At 43.8% G+C, this 27,503-nt stretch overlaps 1 protein-coding gene across 1 annotated transcript; it reads left to right on the top strand.

Annotated features, from left to right (window-relative positions):
• Positions 1-3,738: 3,738 nt before the first annotated feature.
• LOC147033935 (alpha-1B adrenergic receptor-like) lies at positions 3,739-27,503 on the top strand. The gene is made up of 2 exons (XM_085873588.1): positions 3,739-4,916; positions 26,278-27,503. Exons 1-2 carry the CDS (start codon positions 4,142-4,144, stop codon positions 26,436-26,438), a joined length of 936 nt encoding a protein of 311 aa, XP_085729714.1. The 5' UTR covers positions 3,739-4,141; the 3' UTR covers positions 26,439-27,503.

Genomic DNA, 27,503 nt, shown 5'->3' with positions numbered 1-27,503 from the left:
ATAAAAATATATGATTGTTTTGCGATGCATCTTTGACTTATTTAACCTGTTTTTTTTATTCAAGAGTCCAGTCTTGTGCAACATTCCCCTACACTGCTGATGTTTAATTGTCTTCCTTCTTTTTTTTTCATTGTGGAGCCATTTCAGCAATGCAAATCAAAAAGGAAAATCAAGTTATGAAAGCAGATTCAGTTCTTAAATATTTCTCAAAAGATAATTAAATCCATGACGATAGATGGCTGAAAATAGTTTCTCGTATATTTTGGGACACACTGTTGGTCAAAACAACATCAATGCGATTGATGCCACTTCCGCCATTCTGTTATTATTATTATTATTATTATTATTATTATCATTATTTTTTTAGCTGCTAAAACAGTGCACACAGTTTTCCCCATTATTAGTAATACATTTTAACTCTCCAATATTGGTTTTGTGATTTTCGTATATTTTTGATATGATCACAGGTCAACAACCATTGCTTGTCCCCTCATAGGCCTCGTGTGGTTGCTGTTTTGCTTTGACTGGTTGGCGCAATTTCTCGATAAGTATCTTTTTCTTTGAAATCCACTATCTGCAATCTCATTGCACAATTTTACGCCACGTCCCCCACTTTTCTGCATATCCAGCAATTATTTTCTCTGCAATCCCTTTGAAACGAGCCTTACTGCAGAAAAAAAAACTTGTTTTCCTTCTTTATGGTGAGGAAAGCTCAATATCATTACGGCTTCCAAGCAGTAATGCTGACCGTGAAAATACAGACCACGAGACGCATTTAACTTTGTCATTTTTGAAAGTGCCAACTCTACAATCCCAGAAAGATCTGATTTTTAATGTCGGAATAGGCCCTGAGAGTCTGTTTCTATGGATGCCAACTTAGTTATTCAGGAAGGATTCATTGGTTATAACCCTGTGTTCAAATCATAATCACTTTAGTGTATAACTAATAAATACAAGTTTCTCCATCAAAATCCATAAAATTCTTCATCAGCAAATAAAAACCAACCCATCAACATCCCATTGATATTTTCAGTTGTATTCAGAGGTGGATAAAATATAAATCAATAGAGGTCGAGTTAGCATGACAGGAATTTAGTGAGGCCTCCTCTAGAATGTTGTGTTAAGTTTTAGTTTTCCACATCTGAGGAAGGAAGGAGAGAGAGGACTTTATTATACATTATTGTCTAAACCAAATTCTTGAAAAAGACTAATTTAAAAGCTCTCGGGGCATTTTTGAGTTGAAGTTGGTGACCTGCCTTTCTAAGCTAATTTGGGTGTGATGAATCCAAAAATTGCTGATACAAAGCTGAATTTTGAGGTTAAGTAGGTGAAATCATTAAAACCAAATGGCCGTCAAAACATTAATACTGTACCCGAAACAGTTTATTTGAAGACCCCTTTTGCAGAAAAGTTGGTAACGTGTTTCTAGCCTAATTCATGGTTGCCATTCCAAGATATGAACTTATAAAGACGAACTTTGGGATTACGTAGGTCAAGTTATGAAAAACAATGTACTTATTCTCTATTAGTAAATGCACCAAGTGACAATGAATGTCCTAAAACAAAGTGACAAATACTGTACAAAAAGGATGCACCAAAATAGTGTATTTATTAAAGAAAACCAACAGTCTGGTAGAATGTAAATACATACATACATGGGGGAGCATGCGCCACAGCGGGTCTCTGTGTCCACTGTCTAAATTTACAGGAAGCCGGCACCTGCTGTCTACATTCACAGGAAGCAGCTGAAGCAGTCATCAGCCTGCTCCTGACATTCACAGGTTGAAGTACATGACAGCTTTGTCTTTCGTCATTTACAGCATCGGGTCTGGCATCTTGAATGACAAGAGAAAGATACTATTTTGAGACATGGATCTGGTATGGACGCAAGAGTCATCAGAATGGGTTGGAGGCCTGTGTCATGCTGCTTCCATCCAAACTCGGTGGCATCTGGAGGATGTGGCACTGGACAGTGAGCCTCCTTCCATACCATAGATTGGTAATCCACACACTGTATGTGCATCTGAAGGGAATCAGTGGTTGGGAGTAACTTTTCTAGATGCCTGGCTTTTGACAACATGGTAGTATGCAGGGTGACTACTGAATCATCATTGTCCTTGCCATACATAATGCACACAAACCTCTCAACCGATTTAAGCTTCCTAAAGTCAGATTTCCTTTTCCCAAATCACCTAATAGCTCGTAGTGATGGAGGATCATTTTCCAAGCCAACCACTTGGTGTGACCACAGATTACGATGTTGATCACACCTTAAAAGCATGGAATGGAAGAAGTGCACTGGTAGCCTTGAGTGGGAGATTGTCATAGACAGCATCAATGGGTATACCTTTTCTCTCCTTTGCAATTCAGGTCATCATCCAGAGGTGGTCACAATTCACATGGCTGAATTGTGATACCAGTAGAAGAAGGACATCTGTGTACTGTACTAATACAACCACTGTATCAAAATGGACATTGATGGCATGTAGAACAAGCCATGTATCACTTCCTCATGCGTTTCCCTAAGTTTGGTGAGGTTAGTGGCGAAATGAGATGACTTGACTTCCTGTTTATCTGCAAATCCACTGGCGATGACAATTTCTTTGTCACTTGGTGCATTTGCCAGTAGCTCTTCTGTCAGCAATCAGGAAAAGTCTGCATTGTTTTCAGATAAGGCAACAACCTTTGACCAGGCATTTGGAAAACGAACATCTCTTCCTTCAATCGTATTGGTTGTGTGATCTTTCTTCGCCTTTGCCGCACGTCTTCTTTGATAGATTAATGTCTATACCGTTCAAATACAACATGTGCCTATATGACGAGCCTGACTGTAAGACAAACATTTCACAAAACATCTGCTAAATCACCAAATGTCTTCGAACTACTTGGTTTGGCAGTGGAGACAACTCTTGCCTGTCCATCCATCACCAGACATGCAGATTTACCACGAAGATCAAGTGTTGCAGGGCATTCGATATCTGAAATCAGTATGTCAGCCAACATGGATTTGTTCCCCATTTGTGTAGTAAAATTGTTGATGGATGCAGGGACGGACGCATGCAAGCATGCCAAGACTGAGCTCCTACAATATATTAGATTAATAATTGAAGAATCCACGATCACTTTTGAGGAGATCCTTGCATCACTACTGGTTGATGATCAATTTAATTATCACACTGGAGGCCCCGAGTGCTGTTCATAGAAAAAACGTTATCATCCTCAAGATCCACTACATTGTCTTACTTTCTGTACAAATTCATTAAACTATCCTTGCCAGCAAAGAACTAATTGCAGGGAAAGTCGAGTGATAAACGTCCAAACTTCAACAAAAAAACATTTCACCCGATTTAATGAATGAATGAATGAATGAATAAATAAATAAATATAAATATGAGTTCCCTTCTGAGGTACTTCAACACAAGCCAATCAGGACATCAAGCCCATGCAATGGTTGCCAACATATTGTTGATTTTCCATGCTCTATCCTCTAAGTGCTGAGCATAAAGAAAAGTAGCAACACATCCCATTTCTTTGAAACCTTTGGTATAACTCAGCCAGGGTTCAAACCACCAACATCCCAGACTCAGAGCAGACACTCTAACTGCTACACTATCAAGGGTGGTGACTGATAATTTTGCACCTCTATATATTCGCAATCTTCAATAAACCTTTCAATAAAGCAGGGTATTTAACTGACAACACAATAGTGACTTGGCAATTAATTATCCTGAGACAAGTAGCTCAGTTTTCAGGAACTGACAATCAAAATTCTAAATAGAACTGCTTTCTGCGGATTTTAATCAATCGTTTCTGGTGGTCTGTTCAAGTGTCCTCACAACGACTGTACATCCCTTAACTTCAGAGGTCAGCCAGAGGAGTGACATTCATGTTTAGAGTAAAATATTATGGCTTGGCAGCCAGAATGAATGTTACTTTGGAGAAAATATTTTTTTAATGTTTGTCATGCTCCCCTACTCCCCAATACCCCATTTAAGCTGACACCATTGGTTTTGTTCAACAAGGGAGTTTTGCAAACCTATTGTGACATTCTCGGGTTCAACTTGCCCAAGGAATTCTCGAGTGGCTGCAGACTGAGCCGGGACCTCAAACGTGCAGTGCCTGAACAGTTTAGCTTGTAGTCATGATCAATAGCACAGATATGATTGAGTCACCAAGCCCAGATATTGATTGCAGCTCAGTCGATCATCATGCAAGTATACCTATTTTGCTTGTGGTCTTTCTTGTACTACTTATTTTATTCACTATTGCAGGAAATATCCTCGTGATTCTTGCAGTCGCATGTAACCAGCACCTTCGTATGGTCTCAAATTTATTTATTGTCAACCTGGCATGTGCGGATCTTCTCCTCGCCTCGGCTGTGCTACCTTTCTCAGCCACGTGGGAGATTACAGGGAATTGGGTTTTCGGGAGGATCTTCTGTGATGTCTGGGCTGCCTTGGATGTCCTCTGCTGTACCACGTCTAGTATCTGTCTCTGCGCCATCTCTATTGATAGGTACATTGGTGTGAAGTTTCCACTGCACTATCCCAGCATCATGACGAAACATCGGGTCCTGTTCATGCTTCTCGCTGTTTGGATCCTCTCACTGTTGATCTCTATTGGACCTCTACTTGGGTGGAAGGAACCGATGCCCCCAAACTCCACAGAGTGCCACATCACAGAAGTGCAAGAATATGCGATCTTTTCAGCTGCTGCTTCCTTTTATATCCCAATATGCATTGTTCTCATCATGTACATCTGTGTGTATGTGGTTGTGTGGCACCAGAACAAATGCCTCAAAAAAGGCATTGAGCTGGAGCACTTTTCCAGAGAGAAGAAAGCAGCGAAAATGATGGGTATCGTGATGGTCATTCATTTTGCCTGTTGGCTGCCTTTCTTCATCATCTTACTTATTGGTGAGTTTACATCACAGCTTTATCATCTTACTTATTGCTGGGTTCACCTTACTTATTGGTGAGGGCTTGAAGACAACTGTTCACCACGACCTCACATCATCTGACATCCATACTCATGATTGCTTCTCCCCCATAATGATCCCATTTCCAAACTCCCCCTTTTTTCGGGTGATTGTGATATTTTCCTCCTCTCCTTCACCTATTTTTGTTTGTTAGTTGTTGGTTGCTTTGTTCCTTTTCTGTTTCATCCACACATTCCCTTTCCTCTTCTTGCTGGGTTTCATTCAGCTTGCGTGTAACTTGTTCACCACCCTCAAAAAATGTTCCGCAGAAATTCCATGGAAAATTTATTTAGACATTCTTGAGAAATTTTAAGGTACTTTAGGACCAAATTCCATAGAGTTGTAATTTTTCTATTGTTCGCTATTTTTCTATAGAAGAGACATTCTATAGAAATTCCATGATACTTCATGACCAAATTCTATGGAATTGTAATTTCCATAGAATAGACATTCAAAAGAAATTCTACAGTACTTTAGGACCAACTTCTATAGAGTTGTAATTTCTATAGAAAAGACATTCTATAGAAATTCAATCGTACTTTCGGACCAAATTCTATGTATTGCAATTTCTATGGAATAGACATTCGATGGAAATTCTGAAGTACTTTCAGACCAAATTATATAGAATTATAATTTCCATAGAATAGACATTCAAAAGAAATTCTGTAGGACATTGGGACCATATTCTAGAGAATTGTAATTTATATAGAATAGACATTCTATAGAAATTATATGGTACTCCAGCACCAAATTCTACAGAATTGTAATTTCCAGAGAATAGACATTCTATGGTACTTTAGGACCAAATTCTATAGAATTGTAATTTCCATACAATAGACATTCTATAGAAATTCTACAGTACTTTAGGACCCAATTCCCCCATTGTCTTGGGTCACTCACCTGCATGAGCAAAAGGCTGCACTTTCAGATATCTTCATTTACAGATGCTTACCGACAGTTCTGTGATTCTTCGATCCTCGTGGAGGATCTCTAAGTCTTACTCACATTCTTATTCTTGTGGACTTTGTTTCACAGCCTATAGTTTTCATCGAAATTTCCTGAAACTTGGCGTATATATGTAAAAAATTCCCTGCGCAGACAATAACGATCTCCGATTTTGAAAATTCCTCCAAGAAAAAAAGTTATGAGGTCAAAATATCTCTGCTAATGGCAATCGCCAAAAAAATTATCTCCGAAACTTGGCAAGCTTTTTGAATTCTGTTTGCGGGAATCGAACAGGGCATTGGCAGAGATTAATTACCGCACATACGATACATCACCATGACGTCATATCAATTTTTATGATGTCATTCCCATTTTTTGCCATTTTTTGTTTTTTGTTTCACAGCCTACAGTTTTCATCGAAACTTCCTGAAACTTGGCATATATATGTAAAAATACCCTGCGCAGACAGTAACCATCTCCGATTTTGAAAATTCCTCCGAGAAAAAAAGTTATGACGTCAAAATATTTCCGCTAATGGAAATCGCCGAAAAAATTATCTCCAAAACTTGGCAAGCTTTTTGAATTCTGTTTGCGGGAATCGAACAGGGCATTAGCAGAGATGAATTACCGCACATATGATACATCACTATGACGTCATCTCAATTTTTATGACGCCAGGCTGTTAGGGTCTTCGTCTTCGTGAAACTTGCCATGTATATTCAGAAAGCCCATGCGCAGGCAGTAGCCATATCCGATTTTGGAAATTCTTCCTAGAAAAAAAAGTTGATGTCATAATATCGCCGCTAATGGGAATCGCCTACACCATTATCTCCGAAACTAGGCAAGCTGTTTGAATTTTGTTTGCGGGAATCAAGCCAGGCATTAGCACAGATAATTTATTGTAAACCTGATACATCACAATGACGTCATATTCGTTTTATGACTTCATCATTAAGAGGACGAGGATCTTAGCTCATTCAAGCTTGTTCCTACTATATCGGCTTTGATGTCTATTGGTCTGCATAATTTCAGATTTCTCCATCACCCGGAAGGTAAGAAACATTAATATCAGTCAGTGAGTCAATTTATGTCAGGTCAGGTTAGATCTGTGACCTGCTACAGGTACCATGTAAACCTATACTAACCTGTTCCATGGTCGGGTTGTCGGCGACTAAACAGTCTCCCCTACTAGGTTTTCTGGTGAGGAGGTTGTTTGGATATGGACACCCAGCAGGATTAAAAAGAAAAACCTGTCAAAGGGCGGAAGAGCTCCTTGTGAGCCAACGGCCATCCATATCTAGTGACCAACTGTGTCTGCGGACATCCTCCTGCAGTTGGGTTACTTTTTTTATTAGGAGGTTGGTGGCAGATTTGCACTCCGGCCACCGTAAAACCCTTCATTCCGCAAAACACAAAAACGCAAAAAAATCTGAAAACCCACTCCGTGGGAGTACCTCCTGTGCAGCTTCCCTTCGCAGGGCAGCTCACCGGATGACAGGATTAGGGCAAAGCCTTCGGGACCCCCAATCTTTCATGATAGGAGGGAAACCACGGGGTAACATCCCTGGGTCAGATTGCGGGAGAGTGTGTCGGAGTGGTGCTAAGGTGTCGTCCACCAGACGGGGGTCTCCTTGGGTTAACCTGAGGCAGTCCCTTCGGGTGGGTGCCTGGAATGTCCTATCCCTAAGAGAGGATGATCACCTGTCTCTGTTGTCATCTGAGCTCAAGCGTTTGGACATCGGGATTGCAGCTCTCTCTGAGGTTCGGAGACCGGATTGCGGCGAGATAATGGTGGGTGGTTACACCTACTATTGGTCTGGTCGCTCTGATGATTACCATACCCAAGGAGTTGCTGTAGCTGTGTCCAATAAGCTGACCCCAATGAGAATTGAGGTAACACCGGTCAACGAGCATATTATGAGATTAAGGATTCGTCACTCCTAAGGTGTCATTCCCTGGTCTCTGTTTATGCTCCGACTGAGGCGAGTGATCTCACCGTGAAGGATGCATTCTACGCCACGCTCGAGTCTGTGGTTGATCAGTGCCCCAGGCGAGATACACTTCTAGTCTTGGGGGATTTCAATGCATCGACTGGAACTGATAGGGATGGTTATGAGATGTGTGTTGGTCCCCATGGGTCAGGAACTATGAACCAGAATAGCACCAAGTTCCTTGACTTTGCAAGAAGTCATGGACTTCGGGTGGCCGGTTCATGGTTTCAGCGCCCACAAGCTCATCGCTGGACTTGGTATTCCAACGCTGGCGGTGTGGCAAAGGAGATTGACCATGTCCTCATTGACGGTCGTTGGAGGATGATCCAGAACTGCAGGGTCTACCGGAGTGCTCAGTTCCTCAATACTGACCACAGGCTTGTTGTTAGCAACTCTAAAGCTGCACCTTAAATCCTGGAGAATGGTACCATCCCAGCCTAGGCTGGATGTTGCCAAGCTCAGGGATGAGAGAGTAGCTGAGGGGTTTGCGAACAGGCTGAGTGGACACTTGGGGGGTCTGGGTGCTTTGGGGGGTCCTGAAGAGTTGTGGAGTGCCTTCAAGACCACCGTCCTTGATGTTGCCAGTGGATGTCTTGGAACTCACCGCAGGGCAAAGAAGAATTTTGTCTCTCAAGGGACACTGGATACCATTGACCAGAGTCGCAGGGCCAGGCTGAATGGCAGAGCTGAGCTGTTCAGGTAGCTGAGGCGTAAAACTTTACGTGCACTGAGGGTGGACAAGGAGGCCTATGTGCGAGGAATCTGTGAGGGGGTCGAGCATCACCTGTGGACAGGTGATTCTCGTCCCACTTACGGGGGAATTCGCGCATTGCGTTCATCCAAGCCCATCCCTCGGAGCACTGCAGTTAGAGCAGAGAGTAGTTGGCTCTTGACAGAGGAGTCTGAAGTGAAGGCCCGCTGGGCCGGTTACTTTGAGCGGTTGTACCAGGCTGATCCCCCAGCTGTCGAGTTGGACGTCAAGGGTGTTATAATCCCTGTTTCTGACCCTCAAATCAACTGTGGTCCACCTACGCTTGTGGAAACACGGGCTGTGGTGAACCGGTTGAAACGGGGCAAAGCTCCAGGGATCTGTGGCATCCATGCTGAACTTCTCAAGGCTGGTGGAAATGCTGCACTCATGTCGTTGCATGCAGTTTTGTGCTCTGCCTGGAACACAGGCATCATCCCAACTGATTGGAAGAGGGGCCTTGTTGTTCCTCTCTGGAAAGGGAAGGGTGATCGCCAAGACTGCAACAACTACCGAGGGGTGACGCTGCTCTCAGTGCCGGGCAAGGTCTTTGCTCGGTTAATTCTTGATAGGGTTCGCCACCATCTGCTTGAGCACCAGCGTCCAGAGCAGTCAGGCTTTACACCAAAGAGGTCAACGATTGACCGTATCCTTGCACTTCGTGTCCTCACCGAACGCAGACGAGAGTTTTGGCAGGGGCTGCTTGCAGCCTATGTTGATCTCTGTAAAGCGTTCGATTCAGTGAATCGGGATGTCCTCTGGAGGATTCTTGGTCTTCGTGGGGTGCCACCAAAACTGATCGATCCGATGTCTGAACTCTACTCTGGTACTGAGAGTGCTGTGAAGTGTGGTGGTACCATCTCTGACTTATTTGTAGTTGTTACTGGAGTTCGTCAGGGGTGTGTACTGGCCCCCACACTTTTCAGCACTTGTATGGACTGGATTTTAGGGAGGATGTCGGAGAGATAAAGTTGCGGTGCATCGTTTGGGAATGTCAAGATCTCGGACCTTGATTTTGCAGATGATGCAGTCATCTTTGCGGAGACTTTAGATACCCTTTTGGGGGCCCTCGAGGTGCTGAATGAGGAGTCGGAGCCGCTGGGATTACGGGTTTCCTGGGTCAAAACTAAGCTCCAGGCTTTCGGTGACTTCTTGGATGCTGCTGTCCTGTCTGTTTCTGTTTGTGGTGAGGATGTTGAGGTCGTGGAGAGATTCACTGACCTTGGCAGTGATATTCATGTCTCTGCTGGCCGTGAGTCAGAGGTCAATAGACGTCTGGGTCAGGCCTGGGGAGTCATGGATTCACTGGATCATGGGGTGTGGCACTGCCGGTACCTGTGCGGGAGGACGAAAGTCCGAGTCTTCAGGTCATTGGTACTTCCAGTCTTGCTCTATGGATGCGAAACTTGGACTCTGACCAAGGATCTGAGACGGATACTTAATTCCTTTAGTACCAGGTCTCTTCGGAGAATCCTTGGCTATCGCTGGTCGGATTTTGTGTCCAACGAGCGGTTCCTGAGGGAGACTCGGATGAGATTTGTTACCTGCATAGTCCGTGAGCGTCAGTTGCGGCTGTTTGGACATGTGGCTCGTTTTCCTGACGCTGATCCTGCTCACCAGATTCTCTTAGCGAGGGAGTCTCGTGAGTGGAGGAGGCCAGTGGGCCGACCACGTGCCTCGTGGTTGCAGCAGGTTGACCATCATCTCAAGGAGATGGGAATGGGCCTGGCATCTGCCTGGGGGATGGCCAGACGGAGGCCCATGGAGTACCGGCGGAAAGTTGACGCAGCAACGCGCTGTTCTGGCACATGCTCCCATACCTGACCTGACCTGAGTGAGTCAATCAGAGTTTTACATTGAAATTTAAGATTGGAATGAGTTTATATATTAGATTTATATACTATTACAATTTGAGTACATGAATAAAGTATATACAAGTAGAATGTGAGTACAGTACGTGTATAAAGTATGTACAATTAGAATGTGAGTCCATGTTCAAAGTATGTACAATTAGAACTTGAGAAAAGTACGTTTATAAAATATTTACAATTAGAATGTGAGTGCAGTATGTGTATAAAGTATGTACAATTATAATGTGAGTATAGAACGTTTATAAAGTATGTACAATTAGAACTTGAGAATAGTACGTTTATAAAGTATGTACAATTAGAACTTGAGAATAGTACGTTTATAAAGTATGTACAATTAGAACTTGAGAATAGTACCTGTATAAAGTATGTACAATTAGAATGTGAGTATAGTATGTGTATAAAGTATGTCCACTTAGAACTTGTGAATAGTTCATTTATAAAGTATGTACAATTAGAATGTGAGTACGTGTATAAAGTATGTTCAATTAGAATGTGAGTATAGTATGTGTATAAAGTATGTACAATTAGAATGTGAGTACGTGTATAAAGTATGTACAATTACAATGTGAGTATAGAATGTTTGTAAAGTATGTACAATTAGAACTTGAGAATAGTACATTTATAAAGTATGTACAATTAGAACTTGAGTGTAGTCTGTGTATAAAGTATGTACAATTAGAATGTGAGTACGTGTATAAAGTATGTACAATTAGAACTTGAGAATAGTACGTTTATAAAGTATGTGCAATTAGAATGTGAGTACATGTATATAGAAGGAACAATTAGAAGTTGAGTGTAGTATGTGTGTAAAGTATGTACAATTAGAATGTGAGTACGTATATAAAGTATGAACAATTAGAACTTGAGGGCAGTACGTTTATAAAGTATGTACAATTAGAATGCAAGTGCAGTACATGCATAAAGTATAGTGGGGTATGCTTGCACATTGTAAGCAATAACAAACAGTGCTTCCCCATTGTCTCAGGTCACTCACCTGCATTTTTTTCATTTAGTTATATTTTAATTCACGGAAACTTTCCAACGCTTCTGTGATTCTTTTTTTCCGGTGTATTGGCTTCGCTGTCTATCGGCACGTGAAATTTCAGCTTTCTACCTCTCCTGGAAGGTACGGAACATTAATATCAGCCAGTCAGTGAGCCAGTCAGCGAGTGATGGTGCTACCCCACATACAGCCAACCAAACAATTGCCTTTCTGCATCAAAAATATCGATAACTATATATATATATATATAGAAAGATAATGGCAGATCGTGAGACCTAGAAGCTTGAAAGAAAGTACTTCTAATTCGCATTCGCAGCATTTTTCATTAACGCATCCCCTGTGAATGTCACGGTCTTTATATATATATATATATATATATATATATATATATATATATATATATATATATATATATATATATATATATATATATATATATATATATATATATATATATATATATATATATATATATATATATATATATAGATAAACATATAGATAAACATATATATATATATATATATATATATATAGATAAACATATATATATATATATATATATATATATATATATATATATATATATATATATATATATAAAGACCGTGACATTCACAGGGGATGCGTTAATGAAAAATGCTGCGAATTAGAAGTACTTTCTTTCAAGCTTCTAGGTCTCACGATCTGCCATTATCTTTCCTGGGAAAGCCACATTTCCCTCCAAAGCCAGTTGTCGACTGGGAATCCTCCATCGTGCAAAGTCCTTCCTCGGCCCACCTGAGCTCCTGACCACATACAAAGCTTTCGTCCGCAGCCTGATGGAGTACTGCTCTCCCCTCTGGGCTGGTGTTTCTGTCTCCCACCTTTCTCAGATTCACGCTGTGGAAACCAAGGCATTTCAGATCATTGGCATCTCCCGCGATGAGGCTGAGTCTTTGGGCCTCTGACTCTCTCACCGCAGGCAGGTCGGTGGTCTTTCTGTCTTCTACCATCTCCTCTCCAGTCTCGCTCCCCCCTGCTCTCTCTGTGATTTGTCCCCACCACATTTCCGCAGGGCGCTCAAGGTCCACCAACAATCCCCTTCTGGTAAAACTATCAAAATCACTGCTCACTGCTCACCTTCACTCTTTCATTCCTCTTTTTCCCCACCTTTGGAATAAACTCCTTCACTCTATTCAATCCCATCTTTCCTCCAGGCCTTCAAAAACAGCTGTTCACCACCACCTCTTATCACCCCCCATCCAAATCCTCGATCTTTTTTACCCCCGTTTATCCACCCCAAACCCACCTCTTTCAAATTCCCTGCTTTACTTCCTGAAAGTCCCTGGAATGTCCCTCTTGTATACCCTGTGTTCCCCTTCCCTCTCCCTTCCACAGATCTCCTGATGTCTTTGTTCCCCACTGTTTTGTACTTCCCCCTCCCGCTCCTCTTGTCTCATGCCCCCCCCTTGCTGTGCATTGTGTGTTAGCTCTCATACAAGCCTCGACAAGGTATACAAAACAAACAAACAAAAAAATAGAATGGAGGGGCATTGTTTCCATCAGTTCATGATTCATCAGGGGAAATTTTAAAATTTTCAAAACACGAATGTACATCATTACTGTTTCATTTAAAATGCTTAAAAATAGACAACAGCAGCAGGTAAAGTAAGACATAACTTTTGATGATGATGATGATGATGATGATGATGATGATGATGAATTAGAATCCAGTGAACTCAGGAGTGAGAGTGATATTATGAAAGCTTGGCTGGGAAACAGATTTGGGCACATTTTGAGCCTACCGACTGACAGAAGATAAAAGAAGTTCTTTCCAGCCAACTGATCACCTCCAGGCACCTATCCTTTCCACATCGCTTTTTTAGCCCCTGACCTTCCCCCTCTATCAATACTCCCCATGGCTTTGCTTTTGGAAATTTCCATTCAGTATTTCTCACGCCATTTCATTCTCGTTTCAGATTCGATGATCCATGTACCAGTAGTTTCAGTTTCACTTTTCAACATCAGTTTCGCTTTGGGATATCAGTTTCAATTTGTCATTGCAACTTGTGATGCAATGATAATGGTGCACAAAAAAGGTCGTCAAAAACGATTTTGGTGGGAATTTTTTTCCATTTTCTAAGGGGTCTAAAGTGGCTGAAGGGTCTTAAAAGGTCAAAAAGGGTTTAACGTCTGACGGGTCGAGGGGATCTCAGGGGTAAAAAGTGTCTCGAGGATATTCAGGGTCGAAAGTGTTTTAAAGGTCTTAAGGGTCATAAAGTGGTCTATCGTATTTAAAGGTTCTTATAAGTGTCTAAATGGTTCTTAGGGTCTTACAAGGGTTGAAGGGATCTAAAGTGTATAAAGGGTGAAAGTCGAGTGGGTCTAAAAGGGCCTTCAAAGGGTCTAAATGGGTATAAAGCAGTCTAAAGGGTGTAAATGTCTAAGAGGATCGCTAAGACTTTGGTAAAATATCAAGAAGATCGTCGTTTAAATCTGTAGTAAAGAAATTATCACAGGAGTGCAACACGTCAATAATGGGCCAAATGACCGCCTCATAACTGTTTAAGCCTCCTATGTATGTACATCGTGATCATAAATATGATCCTAGAAAGTTTTGTCATGGTTAACCTTGGGAGCTCATTGCAATAAGGTTACAAAAAATACAAATAAATATTTTGCTTTTATATAAAGGGGGGCCATAATGTCCTGTCACCCTCTGTAAAAATTGTGACATTGCCATTTATCAAATGAGCTGATAACATTGAAGGGTTCTACAAGTTCATTTCACACACATTTACAGTACTATTTTGCTTCATTAAACATTTTTCATCATACAAAACAAGCCTTAGGTATCCAGTGGATACGTTTGTGCTCCATCATTGTCATTCCAGAGAATGATTTTGATGTGAACTCAGACACTGACAACAATCTTTTGTTCAATGGTGTAATTGCTTGTATCACCCATGGTTACGTTCACTCAATCTGAAAAAAAAAACGCTAACTAATTAACACTGTACACAAGGACAATCAATGCCACAATTTTTACAAGGGGTGACAAGACATTGTGTCTGTTGTGTTGGATTTTAGTGATTGTGGCTCTGGGGGAATCATGTTTGATGAGCTGCCATGAGGGCAGCGCTCTCGGAGAGTACACTGGCGATCGGAATAAAGGCTTGGGAGCACGAATTCATGTGGAGAGTGGATATGGTGATTGTACCAATTCACATACAATACATTTGGTGACAAGGATGGCTGGTTTACAGTTACCAGCTCCACCTCCCTTCTTGGCTTTTCTGGGGGACGCCTCTTCCGTGACCTCGATGGATTGCAGCTTTTCGAACCTAGTTGGAAGTTACAGGCCGAGACGGTATGGATGTCTCGTACACTCGTAAGATCTTGATTTGGGCACCGATCTTGATTCACTGCTTGGGCACCGAGGGCCAGCATGTATTCGCTCAGCTGACAGCTGATACTTCCACATTTGGAAGTGTGATGAGTGCACTTGGGAGCTACTTTGGTATGCATTTAGTATCACTACTCATTGATGTCGGGGCAAAAGTCTCCATTGTGAGTGACAATCTCTTCCATAAGTACTTTTTGTCGTATCCACTCAACTCTGCGCAATTTACACTTCAAGCCTACGATAACTCCATCATCCGTGAGTTGGGAACGATAACTGTTCCTGTGAACTACAGAGGTATCAAGCTTAACAATTTCATCTTTTATGTTGCAAAAGGCAAGAGCCTAATGGGTGTTAATCTGTTCCACAAGCTTGGGTTTAAACTTTTAGACCTGACTGGTACACACATCCACATGACTGCAGACAAAGACAATGTGTACAAACACCTGTACCCATCCCTGTTTGTTGGGTTTGGGGAGTGTAAGAGTTAAGCATGAGTCACATTTGCTCTACGGCTAGGATACGGCGGCCGTACCCCCCCCCCTGAATTGACAGAAACGTGCGGCGGCCGTAGGGTTTCAGAGGTGGCCTCAGGGTGGCCCTACGCCGTATGGCTATCTTTTACAGGCCGTAGGGGTCTCCGTGGAATTAAAGCGCGGAGTTATAACTTTTTTCATTTCTAGGTTGGCCGTAGCAATTCGACAAGCCGTAGCCATGATGTAGATGTGTTCCACATTGACCGTACGTAGGGCGTACGGTAGGCTTGCGTTATTCGTGCGTTTTCCATAGGCTCTTATCAATGAAAAATGAATTTTGCCAACCCCCCAAAAATTACGGCAGCCGCACTATTTCCACGTTCGCCTTAGGGCCCAACTGCGGTCGCCTTGTGGGCACCTTGAGGCTACTTTGCGTCTGCCTTGAAAATTCTATGGCCGCCGCAGGGACGCCCTAAGGTCACCGTGTGACATCAAATCAAAGACCGTGCGGCACCCCCACGTTTTTGGTCTCCACAATTTCTAAATACCACGTACGGCGACCCAAAAAATAAAAACATATGTGACTGCTACATTGTGTGACCGTGGAAATACTGCGGCCGCTCTATAATTGCTAGTGGCCATAGATTTTTTAGACCCTACGGCCGCCGAGCCAAATGTGACTGAAGCATTACTGTCACGCTTTTCGAATTGATTTTGCGGTTCCACCAGTATCTCAAGGTTTGAGACGTCTACCTTTCTCTGTTCGCGAAGGGGTTTCTAAGGAGCTAAGATGCCTTGAATCAGAGAGCATCATTGAATGTATTGATTCGTCTCCATCCGTGTCGAATTTAATCATTGCACGATGTGAGAATGGAGAGTAACGACTTTGTGTTGATCTTAAGTCAGTGAATATAGCTGTTATTCCTCATAAATACCCACTTCCAACCATCATTAAACTATCTGCTTGATTCCATGGTTCCACAGTGTTCACAAAGCTAGATTTGGGGAGAAGCTACCTACAGGTACCTCTAGCAAAGCAGAGCAGACATTTGACTGCATTTTTGACTCATGAAGGCGCGTTCCAGTCTCGTAGAATGTCATACGGCCTCAGTTCTGCATCAAGTGCATTTCAGAAGATCATCTCTTCAATCCTGTCTGGTATTGAGGGAACCATCAACCTCCTTGATGACATCATCGTCTATGGGAAAGACAAAGCAAAATACAATCAGCGGCTGGATGAAGTGATGTCACATCCAGCGAAACACAACTTCATGCTGATTTAGGGAAAGTGTACCTTTGCAGCATCAGAGATTGACTTCTTAGGATATCATGTGACAGCCAATGGGGTTTACCCGATGCACGACAACATTGAAGCAGTTAGGACTCTTCCTGCTCCATCAAATGCATTATTCCTCAGGACTACCAACTTCTACCTCAAGTTTCTACCCAACTATGCAGAGATCGCTGAACCTCTTCGTTAACTACTGCGCAAGGATGTGCCCTGGGAATGGACTCATACCCAGCAACATGCATTTGTCATGCTGAAGGAGGTCACATCTCTTCCAGTTCTCGCATATTTTGATCCTAATGCAAAAACTACCGACATGACAGATGCATCAGGTACGGCAGTGGGAGCAGTACTTTCACATGGAATCACAGGTAGTGAACAACCTGTGGCATTCACATCTCGCACACTTTAGGAGCCAGAACGTAAGTACTCCACAGGGGAACGTGAAGTGCTAGCATGTATCTACGCATACAAACACTGGCATGTCTATCTGTATGGTAGAAAGTTTATGATCCGCAAAGACCATCAAGCACTGACATTACTACTTGCTACGTCGGGATCTGGACATCGACCACTTCGAATTTACAGGTGGTCAGACCGTCTCTACCATTAATGACTTTGACATAGAGTACTTGGCAGGGTCCCATAATCAAGTGGCAGACATGCTCAGTCGTATAACCCCAGGAGTGAACACCAAGAATGAGGTTATTAGTGATGTTTACGGCTTTGTAAATACCTTTATTGCAAAAGCAACCGCAAATTTAGTCACTCACAATTAGCTCAAATCAAAATCTCAACAGGATGAAATCATGCAAAGACTGTGCAATTTTCTCCAAATGGACTGGCCTCAACGAATCACAGAGGAGCTACAACCCTACTACATGATTTGACATGAGCTCTCCATCTTTGATTAAGCTTGTCTCGCCCGTGGTACCCGTGCGGTGATCCCAAAAGAACTACATCAGCGAGTGATGCATCTCGCTCACAAGGGACATCCCGAGATCATCAAAATAAAACAGAAATGTCACGATTTGGTTTGGTGGCCGGGTATTGACACACGCATCGAACAGTTCGTGAAGATTTGCGAAGCATTCGTCCTGCTCATCAAGGAGCAGGAGATCCACATCCTGCTCCTCTTCAGCCTCCACTATGGCCAGAGAAACCATGGCAACAGCGACAGGTGGACATCTTCGGTAAGGTTTGCATTACACCTCACAACCAGAAGTACTTCATCATAGTCCACGATCTTCACAGCAAATTTCCTGAGATCGCAGCGACTGGCTTGATTACAACTTAGTCCATTATCAGCATCCTGGACAAAATGTTTACAAGATGTGGCCTCCCGAGTCCATTACCTAACTACATGGTATAATCGAACACTTGTTGACCAGTGATATGTCACAGGTAGAAATTTCTGTTTTAAAAGCCCATCTTTTCAGGATGGAAGAGGAAGAGGTGGGATTTGGAGCTCAATGTAGTGGTTTCAGCGCTGCCATATTTCTTATTCTACGAGCAAATACCACCTGTTGCCTTGCTGACGGGGATACTAAAGGGGGGAGGGAGAAAAAGTGGGGGGAAAAGGGAGAGAGGGCTGGGGGGGTGAGAGCAGGGAGAGAGAAGAGGTAGAGGGGAAAGAAGAGCGGAGGGGTGGGGGAAGGGAAGAGAGTGTGAGGTGAAAGGAAGGGAAGGCAGACATGCAGTGGAGTGTAAATTATGATTCATTCCATCTCATCAAAATGATTCTGCAGAGAATAACAGTAAAGATGGAAACAAAATAATGTCTGAAATCCATTTTCTTCCTGTCATACTATTAACCAAGCCTGGAGACAAACGCCACCAGACGCATCCTAAGGCAAGGCGTCTGGATGCAAATTCTGCTCGGACACATCGGAAGACAAACTCCTTTCCGGATGCGTCCAGAGACAAACTCCTGTCCAGACAAATACAGAGACAAACTCCCGTCCAGACATAAACACCACCTGGACACATCTGGAGCCAAGCTTTCCAGAGACAAACCCCTCCCTGACACGTCCGGAGATGAACACCGCCCGGACGCATCCGGGAACCAACACCACCTGGATGCGTCCAGGGCCAAACACTGCCTGGACACGTCCCAAGACAAATACGGCCCGGACACGACCAGGTATTTTTTGAGATCAAATCCAAGATGGTCGACTGGTGGCCATTTTGTTACTTAAACCTATCCCCAACCATTTTTCCAAAATGCATGGAGCAATTTTGTTCAAACTTGGCACATGCACAACAGTACACAATGGCATACATCTGCACCTAACTTTATTTCGCGATCTGATCAAATATGGCCGACTGGTAGACTGTTGGCCATTTTAGTTGTAAATAAATATGGGCTGGCCCTATAACTCCATGCAACAAAATTACTAAAACAACGGGGGCCATGACATTGTTTGTCTTTTTTACCTGTTTCATAAAGGTTACAGGGAAGAATTAGGGGATTATAGACCTGTTAGTTTGATTTCAGTTGTGGGGAAGGTATTGGACATGTTAATTAAGGAAGAGGTAGGGAAGCATTTGATTAAATGAAATCTCTTGAAAGGTGGTCAGCATGGTGGTCAGCATGAAAGGGAGATCTTGTTTGACCAAAAATTTATTGGAGCTCCATGAAGTAGTTTCTGTTTTGATGGATGAGGGAAGTTCTGTGGATGTAGTGTATCCCAAATTTCAGAACTCATTTGATATGGTACCACAAAGGAGGTTGTTAGCTATGGTGAGTGCTTGCAGAGTGGCTAACTTGATTGGAAACCGGCTTAGTCATCGGAAGCAAAGAGCGCTTGTGAGTGGGAGGATGTCTAGCTGGGGGTTGTGTGAGCAGTGGGGTACCACAGGGATTGGTACTGGTATCATTGTTGGTCTCATACCGCTATCACCAGAGGGGACTATAGGTTTGCACTCTGTCTGTCCATCCATGTGTGTATCAGTCCGTCTGTCCCACGTGTGGTTTTTCAGACTTTTTCCCCATACCTTTTAACATACTCGTCTGAAATTTGGTACACGGCTTTACTATGATAAGCTACAGAACAAGTTCGAGTTTCACGGCATTTTGTCAATTTTTCACAGAGTTATGTCCTTGTAAAACTTAGAAAATATCACATATTAAACACATGGATCAGTTGTCAGCTGCCCTGACTCCACCGCACTGCTTTACATCCATTGGCCATTTGCCAATTTGCCAATTTCATTTTACCTAAATACCCATGTGGTCCAACTATCGGGGAATTTCACCCTCGACGGAACTCGTACGAAAACGAGCCGCTTAGCACGCTCGTTCCTTGTGCGATTCCGAGCGGTTGAATCGCCAAGAACCGTCGGTTCAAATGTCCCATTAGTGCCGTAACTGCTTTAACTAATTCTCAATCACACATCATGTCGAACCAATGAAAGAAACACAAAACGAGCTGATATATTGAACAAATAGGGATATTTATTTACAATAGGCAGGGAGGGGAACACAAAGAGCAGAAATAAACCGACTATTGAGAATGCAATTATATTCAACACAAAGCACTTGACAGTTTACTACTTATTAGATGGGCGCCACACACACACACACACACACACACACACACACACACACACACACACACACACACACACACACACACACACACGCACACACCCAAAAATGATCGGACCAGCTGGTCTTTATTGAGACCTATCTTGGACCTGCCCGCCTCGTGCGGTCTTCAAGGACCACGTTCTCGGGGCCGAACTGGACCCCCAGGACGATCCAAGCGAGTGAAGCCGGCAGGGCGATGGCTGGCGGGAGAAGACCCTCCGTGTGCAGACACTTTCCAGAACTCGTGCGCGACCAGAACGACAGGAGAACCAGCGGAGAACGACAGGAGAACAACGCCCGGAGAACCAACAACACAGAACACGCAGACCGCGCCTATATTTATACCCCCCTCTTCGGAAGGTGGGGGGGTTCGCCTTCTCGCGACCCTCCCTCTCTCTCACTGGCTGGTTTTGGCGTGCAAATTAGCTCTTTGTCTCTCTCACTGGCCAAAACGGGTGGCAAGCTCCTTGATTGGCCCGGGGGGGGGGCGTGGTGACGTCACGCGGAGCCCTTTCCTCCGGTCGAGGGCCCGGATTGGCTGAGTGGCGGTCACCCCACCCGCTGCACGCCGATTGGTCGAGGGCCACTGCGCGGATCCTCCCTGAACTCCGCCTTCTTCCAAAGGACCGCCCCTCACACAGTCGGGGAAGTTGAGCAACATGTTTCTGCAGGGGCTCCGCCCACCCCTGATGTCAGCCAGAGCGAGGTGAAGGTGAGGGTGATGCGGTGTCGTCGGCGTTCATGTCGGTGGTGTAAAAATAAACGAAAAGAAAACCTGACTCTTAAAATAACTCAACAGCGCAGGAACATTTAATTACCCAATAGACTAGGGTCAGGACTCTAACTGGCAACATGTACTTACCGATATAACTGATCTAAAGGACCTGTATGTTGTCTGCTCATGGCTTCCAGATTCGCAACAATATTTTTAGGTTATACCAGAGCATCTTCTTTGAATGATCAACTGTCCAGCAGAGATGGTCTATTGTTCATTTTATTTAATCTTTTTGGTTCCTCTCACTGAGGAAGGGTTATCTGATACCTGAAATGATATCCCTGGATCCACCTTCTGATTGTTCAGTAAAACATGAAGCTGCAGCTCTTCTTTGATCTGCACAAAGAGGACATCCTCTCATTCTTCAGCAATTTACGGACAATGGTTTGATTCACTCAGGTTGAAGTCTTCCAAGTGTGACCACTCCCTCATTGACATGAAGCAATTTGACAAAACTTTTAATTTTTTTCAAAAACCTGCTGATTGGGATGTTATTTATTGGGGTGATTGGGGTGAAATTTGAAGAGGATATATTCGTATGCAGCCTGTGGCTACTTGGCTGCATCATTTTCTGGGAGCACATCTGTGCCACTGTTAGCAACATACTGGAACTCATTTTGCCAACCTCAGAAGGATGACAGGCTGAGTCAAACCTACTTGGTGGGAATTCAACAGCCCGACAAGGAGCTTGAACCCTCGACCCGAGAATCTTAAGCCAAGCACTTTAACCATTAAGCCACTTAACCATTAAGCCAACCATCCATCTGCCTTCCACATGCGTGCCGAGCACAGACGTGGGCGGGGCTTCCATCGCCTCAGATCGGAGCCCTCGCTCCAAAAAAGGGCACGGAGTGCTTCCTCTGCCCAATGAACCAAGGGCGAGCATCACATGCGCACCCAAGACAATGAGAAGCCAGAACACCCAGGAATAATTGGGGTGGTGAGCAGTCGGTCTGTGTGGCTTGGTCTTGGTCGTGGTTCAAGTGGCTTGGTCGTGGTTCAAGTGGTCTTGGTATTGGTGGTCGTGTGGTCCGTCGAGTGAGAAGGGTTCGTGTCTGGGCTCACCGCCATTGCTCCTGTTTTGCCACACGTTGGGCGCCGTATCCTCGTTGCCGAGTCTGGAGTCTCAGCTGTTCGCCATCCAGCTCCCACGGACCACGGGTCCCACACGTGGAGTCGCGGGCCTAACCGCACGAGGTGGCCAGGTACCGACAGGACCCTGGTCCCCAGCTCGCCTTTCCCTCCTGGGCTGAGGGGCCGAATAAAGACCCACGGGGTCCATTTCTTTGTGTGTGTGTGCGTGTGTGTGTGTGTGTGTGTGTGTGTGTGTGTGTGTGTGTGTGTGTGTGTGTGTGTGTGTGTGTGTGTATCTGTGGCGCCCGTCCTGTAAGTAGAGACTGTTAAGTGCCCGTGTTCATTGTAAATTGCATTTCTTTTATTCGGATGACTCTGCTCTGTGTCTCCCTCCCTGTTGTAAATAAATATCTGTTAAATGTTCCAGTTCGTTGCCTGTGGTTTCTACCATTGACCCAACACGGTGCGGGCTTGAGAAATAGTGAGGCCGTTTGGGCCGTAAGTTGTCATTGGGACCGGCGTGGCTCTGGTAACTCCCGCTCGGTACGCCGGACCCGAGTCGGTACATACGACTCGGTTCGGACAGAGTCGGCTGAGGGTGTGGTTTCCCCAGTAGCTGGACGGCGTGAGTACTTCGGTAAATTGGAATAGACAAGTGGACCCTACCTCACGCCGTCGAAATATTGGCGACCACGGTCCTTTAAGTGGCCCGTCAACTCCTGAGTTATCCGGGGTGACGACCTTTCACGGGGTGACGTTCGGAAGGAGACGGCCCAACTGCTCCGTCTGACTTTCGTCCTCACGACCGAACCCAGCCCACAACAATATAGCATGATATTTCAAAAATGTATTGGGCCCGATATGTTCATGTGGATCAGGCATTACGTGGCGGAGGTATATGCTCTACCGAGTGCCCTTGTCGTTTTTTTTTTATATCTGGATTCAGCTGCGATAATTTTCTATATATATCTCTAACATTCACCCAAATAATTTGTGTTTCTAATTAGTGATCAAGATCTCTTCAAACAACAAAAATAATTTTGAATCACAACCGGCCTCATTGTGCTGTTGGGTCCTGACTATAGTACATTTTGCGACAGTTCAGAAAGCGAACGGTCACTGGAGAATGTTCCGAAAAACAAAAATAATGAAAATAAAGAAGAAAAAATCAATATTTTCCATTTGTACAGTCTTGTACCCATCCCACCAAAGATGGGTTTAATGTTCCAGTAAATACACAATAACGGTTATACAATCATCGCAGAACCAGATGGCAGTATGGCCAACAGCGATTCTGTGCACTCACTGGTGATTACTTTTCCAGATGAACCACAAAAAAGGTCTTTTGAGCAATTGCAGACAAAACATTAAAGAAGTCAGCACGGTGTCCAGCAGAAATTGGATGTAGAGGATACATCATGATAGTCCTTCTGTGTACATCAGAGGAAGTAATGCTGGTGTTATAGAAAGGTCACGCTCGGTGACCTTTGTGATATTGTGCTTGGATATATAAGGTCACCTTATATAGGAAAGAATATTGCTCCATTAAATAAGGAGGAGGGTTTATGGATTTCAGGAATTCGTTCTATGAGAAAGGATGACAGCGGAGAGGATAGTTTCCATGAGAGGACAAAAGATGATGTGGAGACATGATGGAAGCATTTTAGATTTTAAAAAGGGATGAACAGAATAAATGTGAATGTTTTTGAAAATTGTGGGATGGGACAGAACTTGGAGGTATCGTTCTTCTTCTTCTTCCTTTTCTCCTTCCTCTTCTCCTCCTTCTTTTTCTTCTACTCCTTCTCCTTCTCCTTCTTCTTCTCCTTCTCCTTCTCCTTCTTCCTCTTCTTCTACTCCTTCTCCTTCTTCTTCTTCTTCTTCTTCTTCTTCTTCTTCTTCTTCTTCTTCTTCTTCTTCTTCTTCTTCTTCTTCTTCTTCTTCTTCTTCTTCTTCTTCTTCTTCTTCTCCTTCTCCTTCTCCTTCTTCTCCTTCTCCTTCTTATCCTTCTCCTCCTCCGTTGATGCAGTGCCCCGAATAGGTTAAAGCAGTAATTTGGAGTTTGGCCGGGGTGCCGGCAACATCTCACTGCCTACAGGTTGTCGATGAAGATAAATTACACCAGAACCAAGTTGAGAGTCCTCAGCATAGTTCGGCAATAGTTTGTTTAGAAAAGTTACAGTAACTGAAATACAAAGTGGATAACTTCCCGAGGTAACGAAAATTGCTGGGTACAGGTAATCTGAGCCACGTGTGTTTGTCCCACTTCACGACTTACATCCATGCCCTACCTACCTATCACCCTCTCCTTTTTTTCTGATGTGGGCCTCCTCCATCAATTTTTCTTTGCTTTTCCCTCTTTCACTTTGGTCGAAAAAAAATCCGACAAAACAGCCATTGATAACAGGTGACAATGTTGAGGAGACACGTTCGTGACCACACTGTGTAGTCGTGTGCTGCAAAATTCGTCTTCGATTCCAACGAAGCATTATATAAGAGTGCGTTGTAATGTGAAGGTTGCCGTGCGTAGTGGCGTGTGCCTGTAATCCAGCTACTCAGAGACTTGGGTTTGGGGATCGCTTGAGGATGGCAGCTTTGTGCTGTGCTGCACTAGATGGTGTGGAGCAGCCAGGCTGATATGGCAGCATCCAACTCAGATTGTCAGGTCAGGCCATATCAGATCAGATCTGTGACTTGCTACAGGTATCATGTTAAAACCTGCGCTATCTGTTCATGGTTGAGTGTTAGCAATGCCACTAAACAAGCTCCCCCAACCAGCTCCTCCTGGTGAGGAAGGTGTATGGATATGAACATGCAGCAGGACAACAAACAAAAAAAAACTTGTCAAAGGGCAGAGGAATTCCATGTGAGCCAACGGCCATCAATATCTGGTGCGCAACTGCGTCTGCGGATGTCCTCCTGCAGTGGGTAACCTTTCCTAGGAAGTTGTTGGCAGGACTTGCACTCCGGCCACCATAAAAACTCTTCACTCCACAAAAACACACTAAATGGTGTTTGGTGGTGTGGTGCTGAGGTGTTGTCCACCAGATGGCAATCTAGTCTGGTTAACCTGAGGTGGTCCCTTCAGGTGGGTGTTTGGGATGTCTTATCCCAAAGAGATGGGGATGGGCCAGGCATGTGCCTGGGGGATGTCCAGATGGAGGCCCCTGGAGTACTTGCGGAAAGTGGACGTAGCGATGTGCTGTGGCGCATGCTCCCTATGTATGTACATATACATGTGAAGGTAGAGCTCAGGTTAAATGAGAAAAAAGGCCTTTGTCTATCTAATTTTATCATATTTCCTTCCAAGACAGTCATTTTACCAGGTGTGATGAATATAGATGAGATAGTTAGCACAGCTATCAGAAAGTCTGAGGCATGATTGGCAATGACTTTACGACATCATTTAACCGCTCGCTTTCTACATAATACCGATTCCATCTGCTGGCATTAGTTGGTGGACATCAAAGATCATACAGTGCCTTGCATGAAGAGTAGGCTAGATATCGCCAACAATCTGTCTAGATTTCAAATTTTTGCCTGGACTGTGGCTAGCAAGCAGTCTGGTCTTCTTGGAGGTTCCTTGACACCAGGTCCCACTGCATGCGATCTTGCAGTGTGGTTGCTGTCTGGGCAGCAAATTCTGCAGGACAGACAAGTTGACCAGGTTGTGTGTATGTTTCATGTGTATGAACGACCTTCTTCGGATACGAAGGGCAACGTTACCCATGCGTCCCTTGTTGTCCATCTCCGTTTATTCCCCCTCCCCCTCGGCCCCAATGTTGTCATTTCGACTTTCTCTTTGTGACGTTCCTTTTGTTTTGTTGTGTCCTCATCCATTCTGAGTTCTCGCTCCACCACGAGCCTTAACTCTACATACAAACAAAATATAAACTGGTCAAGGTTCTTACTGCATGCGACAAACAACCCATGGAGCAAGATATCATTTGAGTCACTGGACGGATTATTTTTGGTGTTTAGTTAACATTGCAGTCAAAGATCGGGATCTATGCCTTTTTTTACATCTTCATAAGCATCTAAATCGTGTCCTGACTTGCAGGTATAGAGATTTAGTGTAACATGTCTATTTGCTAGAGCACACAACTGAAATGTCCTGACAGTGTGTCTCCTGCCCCACAAACTTTCTGCCACAGATTCGTTAATCCCTGAAGCACAACCTTCGAAGAACACGTTCAAAGTCATTTTCTGGTTGGGATACTTCAGAAGCTGCCTCAACCCAATCATATATCCGCATGCAAGTCGTGAGTTTAAGCAGGGCTACTTACGGGTGATTCGATGCTGTAGCCAATATTAAACAGAATCAGTGCTTACATTCTCAGCCTTTTCCTACGTGACATCAATGTTGTCCTTGAACCTATTCTTATGGAATTACACGGAATGGAGTGGCAGCATAGACGGTGCACAGACGATGTGTTGTTGCATCTGAGCTCCAAGAATCGGACATGCGGAATTTCCATGATGTGAAAAGTGACGAGGGCACACCAACAACAATGACAACCGATATTTAAGGGTTATGGAAGACTGTAAACTTTGGCCTCGTTTTTGTATCATAACAAAGAAATCTTCCATCAATCCAAAAATACGAGGAAACAATTGCAGCTCCCAATGCCAAAATTGAAAGGACGATGTCCTGTTACTTCCATTTGTTCATGTTTCTATGGTTTCTATTGTTGAGTTTTAGATGGAGAAGATGGATGGTCCAACATGGTTGTGCAGAGGATTGCACATACATTTAAGCTGTATAATCATGGGTTGGATTCCTGACTCGACTATATAATTGCTGGATTGGTGCTTTGCACGCAGGGAGTTGCACCACAGAGTGTGCCGTCCCCTGGATGGACGTTCAGCTGGGTGTCCTGTCTGCTTTAATTCGCTGGCAGACATGAAAGATCCCATGGAGTCTTTTGCAAAGAGTAGGTGAGCACCCTCAATAAATTACGAATTCCAGACCTGGTAACCACTGGAGGGCAAAGGCAAACCACTCATGTAATATGCAATGGGGCTACTTTTGGCAGCACTGAACATGCCTTGGGTAGTGCGGGGGAGTGGGGGGGGGAGGGGGGAGAAGGAGGAGCAGGAGGTGTTTGTGTGTGTGTCAGTAACATGAGTAAAATATGCTAACAAGGCCACCTTCTGGACCAAGTAATTGGGAATGATGTGTAATGCTTCAATACACTTTACAAAAGGCTACCATGTCCTAAATTTGGACTGCTGACTGTTGATCTTCTTCTCTTATGCCTGAATGTGCTTCATATTTACCAAACTCAAATCCTGCAACACACTTCTCCCTTGACTTCCATGAAGGGCAATAAAGTTTTGATTACATGTGTAACCAAAAGGTCTTGACACAGTAAAGTAA

Source organism: Eptatretus burgeri, chromosome 1 (genome assembly GCF_056783735.1).
Source record: "Eptatretus burgeri isolate ZD-2024b chromosome 1, Ebu_testis_v1, whole genome shotgun sequence".
Taxonomy (NCBI): Eukaryota; Metazoa; Chordata; class Myxini; order Myxiniformes; family Myxinidae; genus Eptatretus; species Eptatretus burgeri.
Note: the sequence above shows the minus strand (reverse complement) of the source record. Positions and strands in the feature narration are given on the sequence as shown.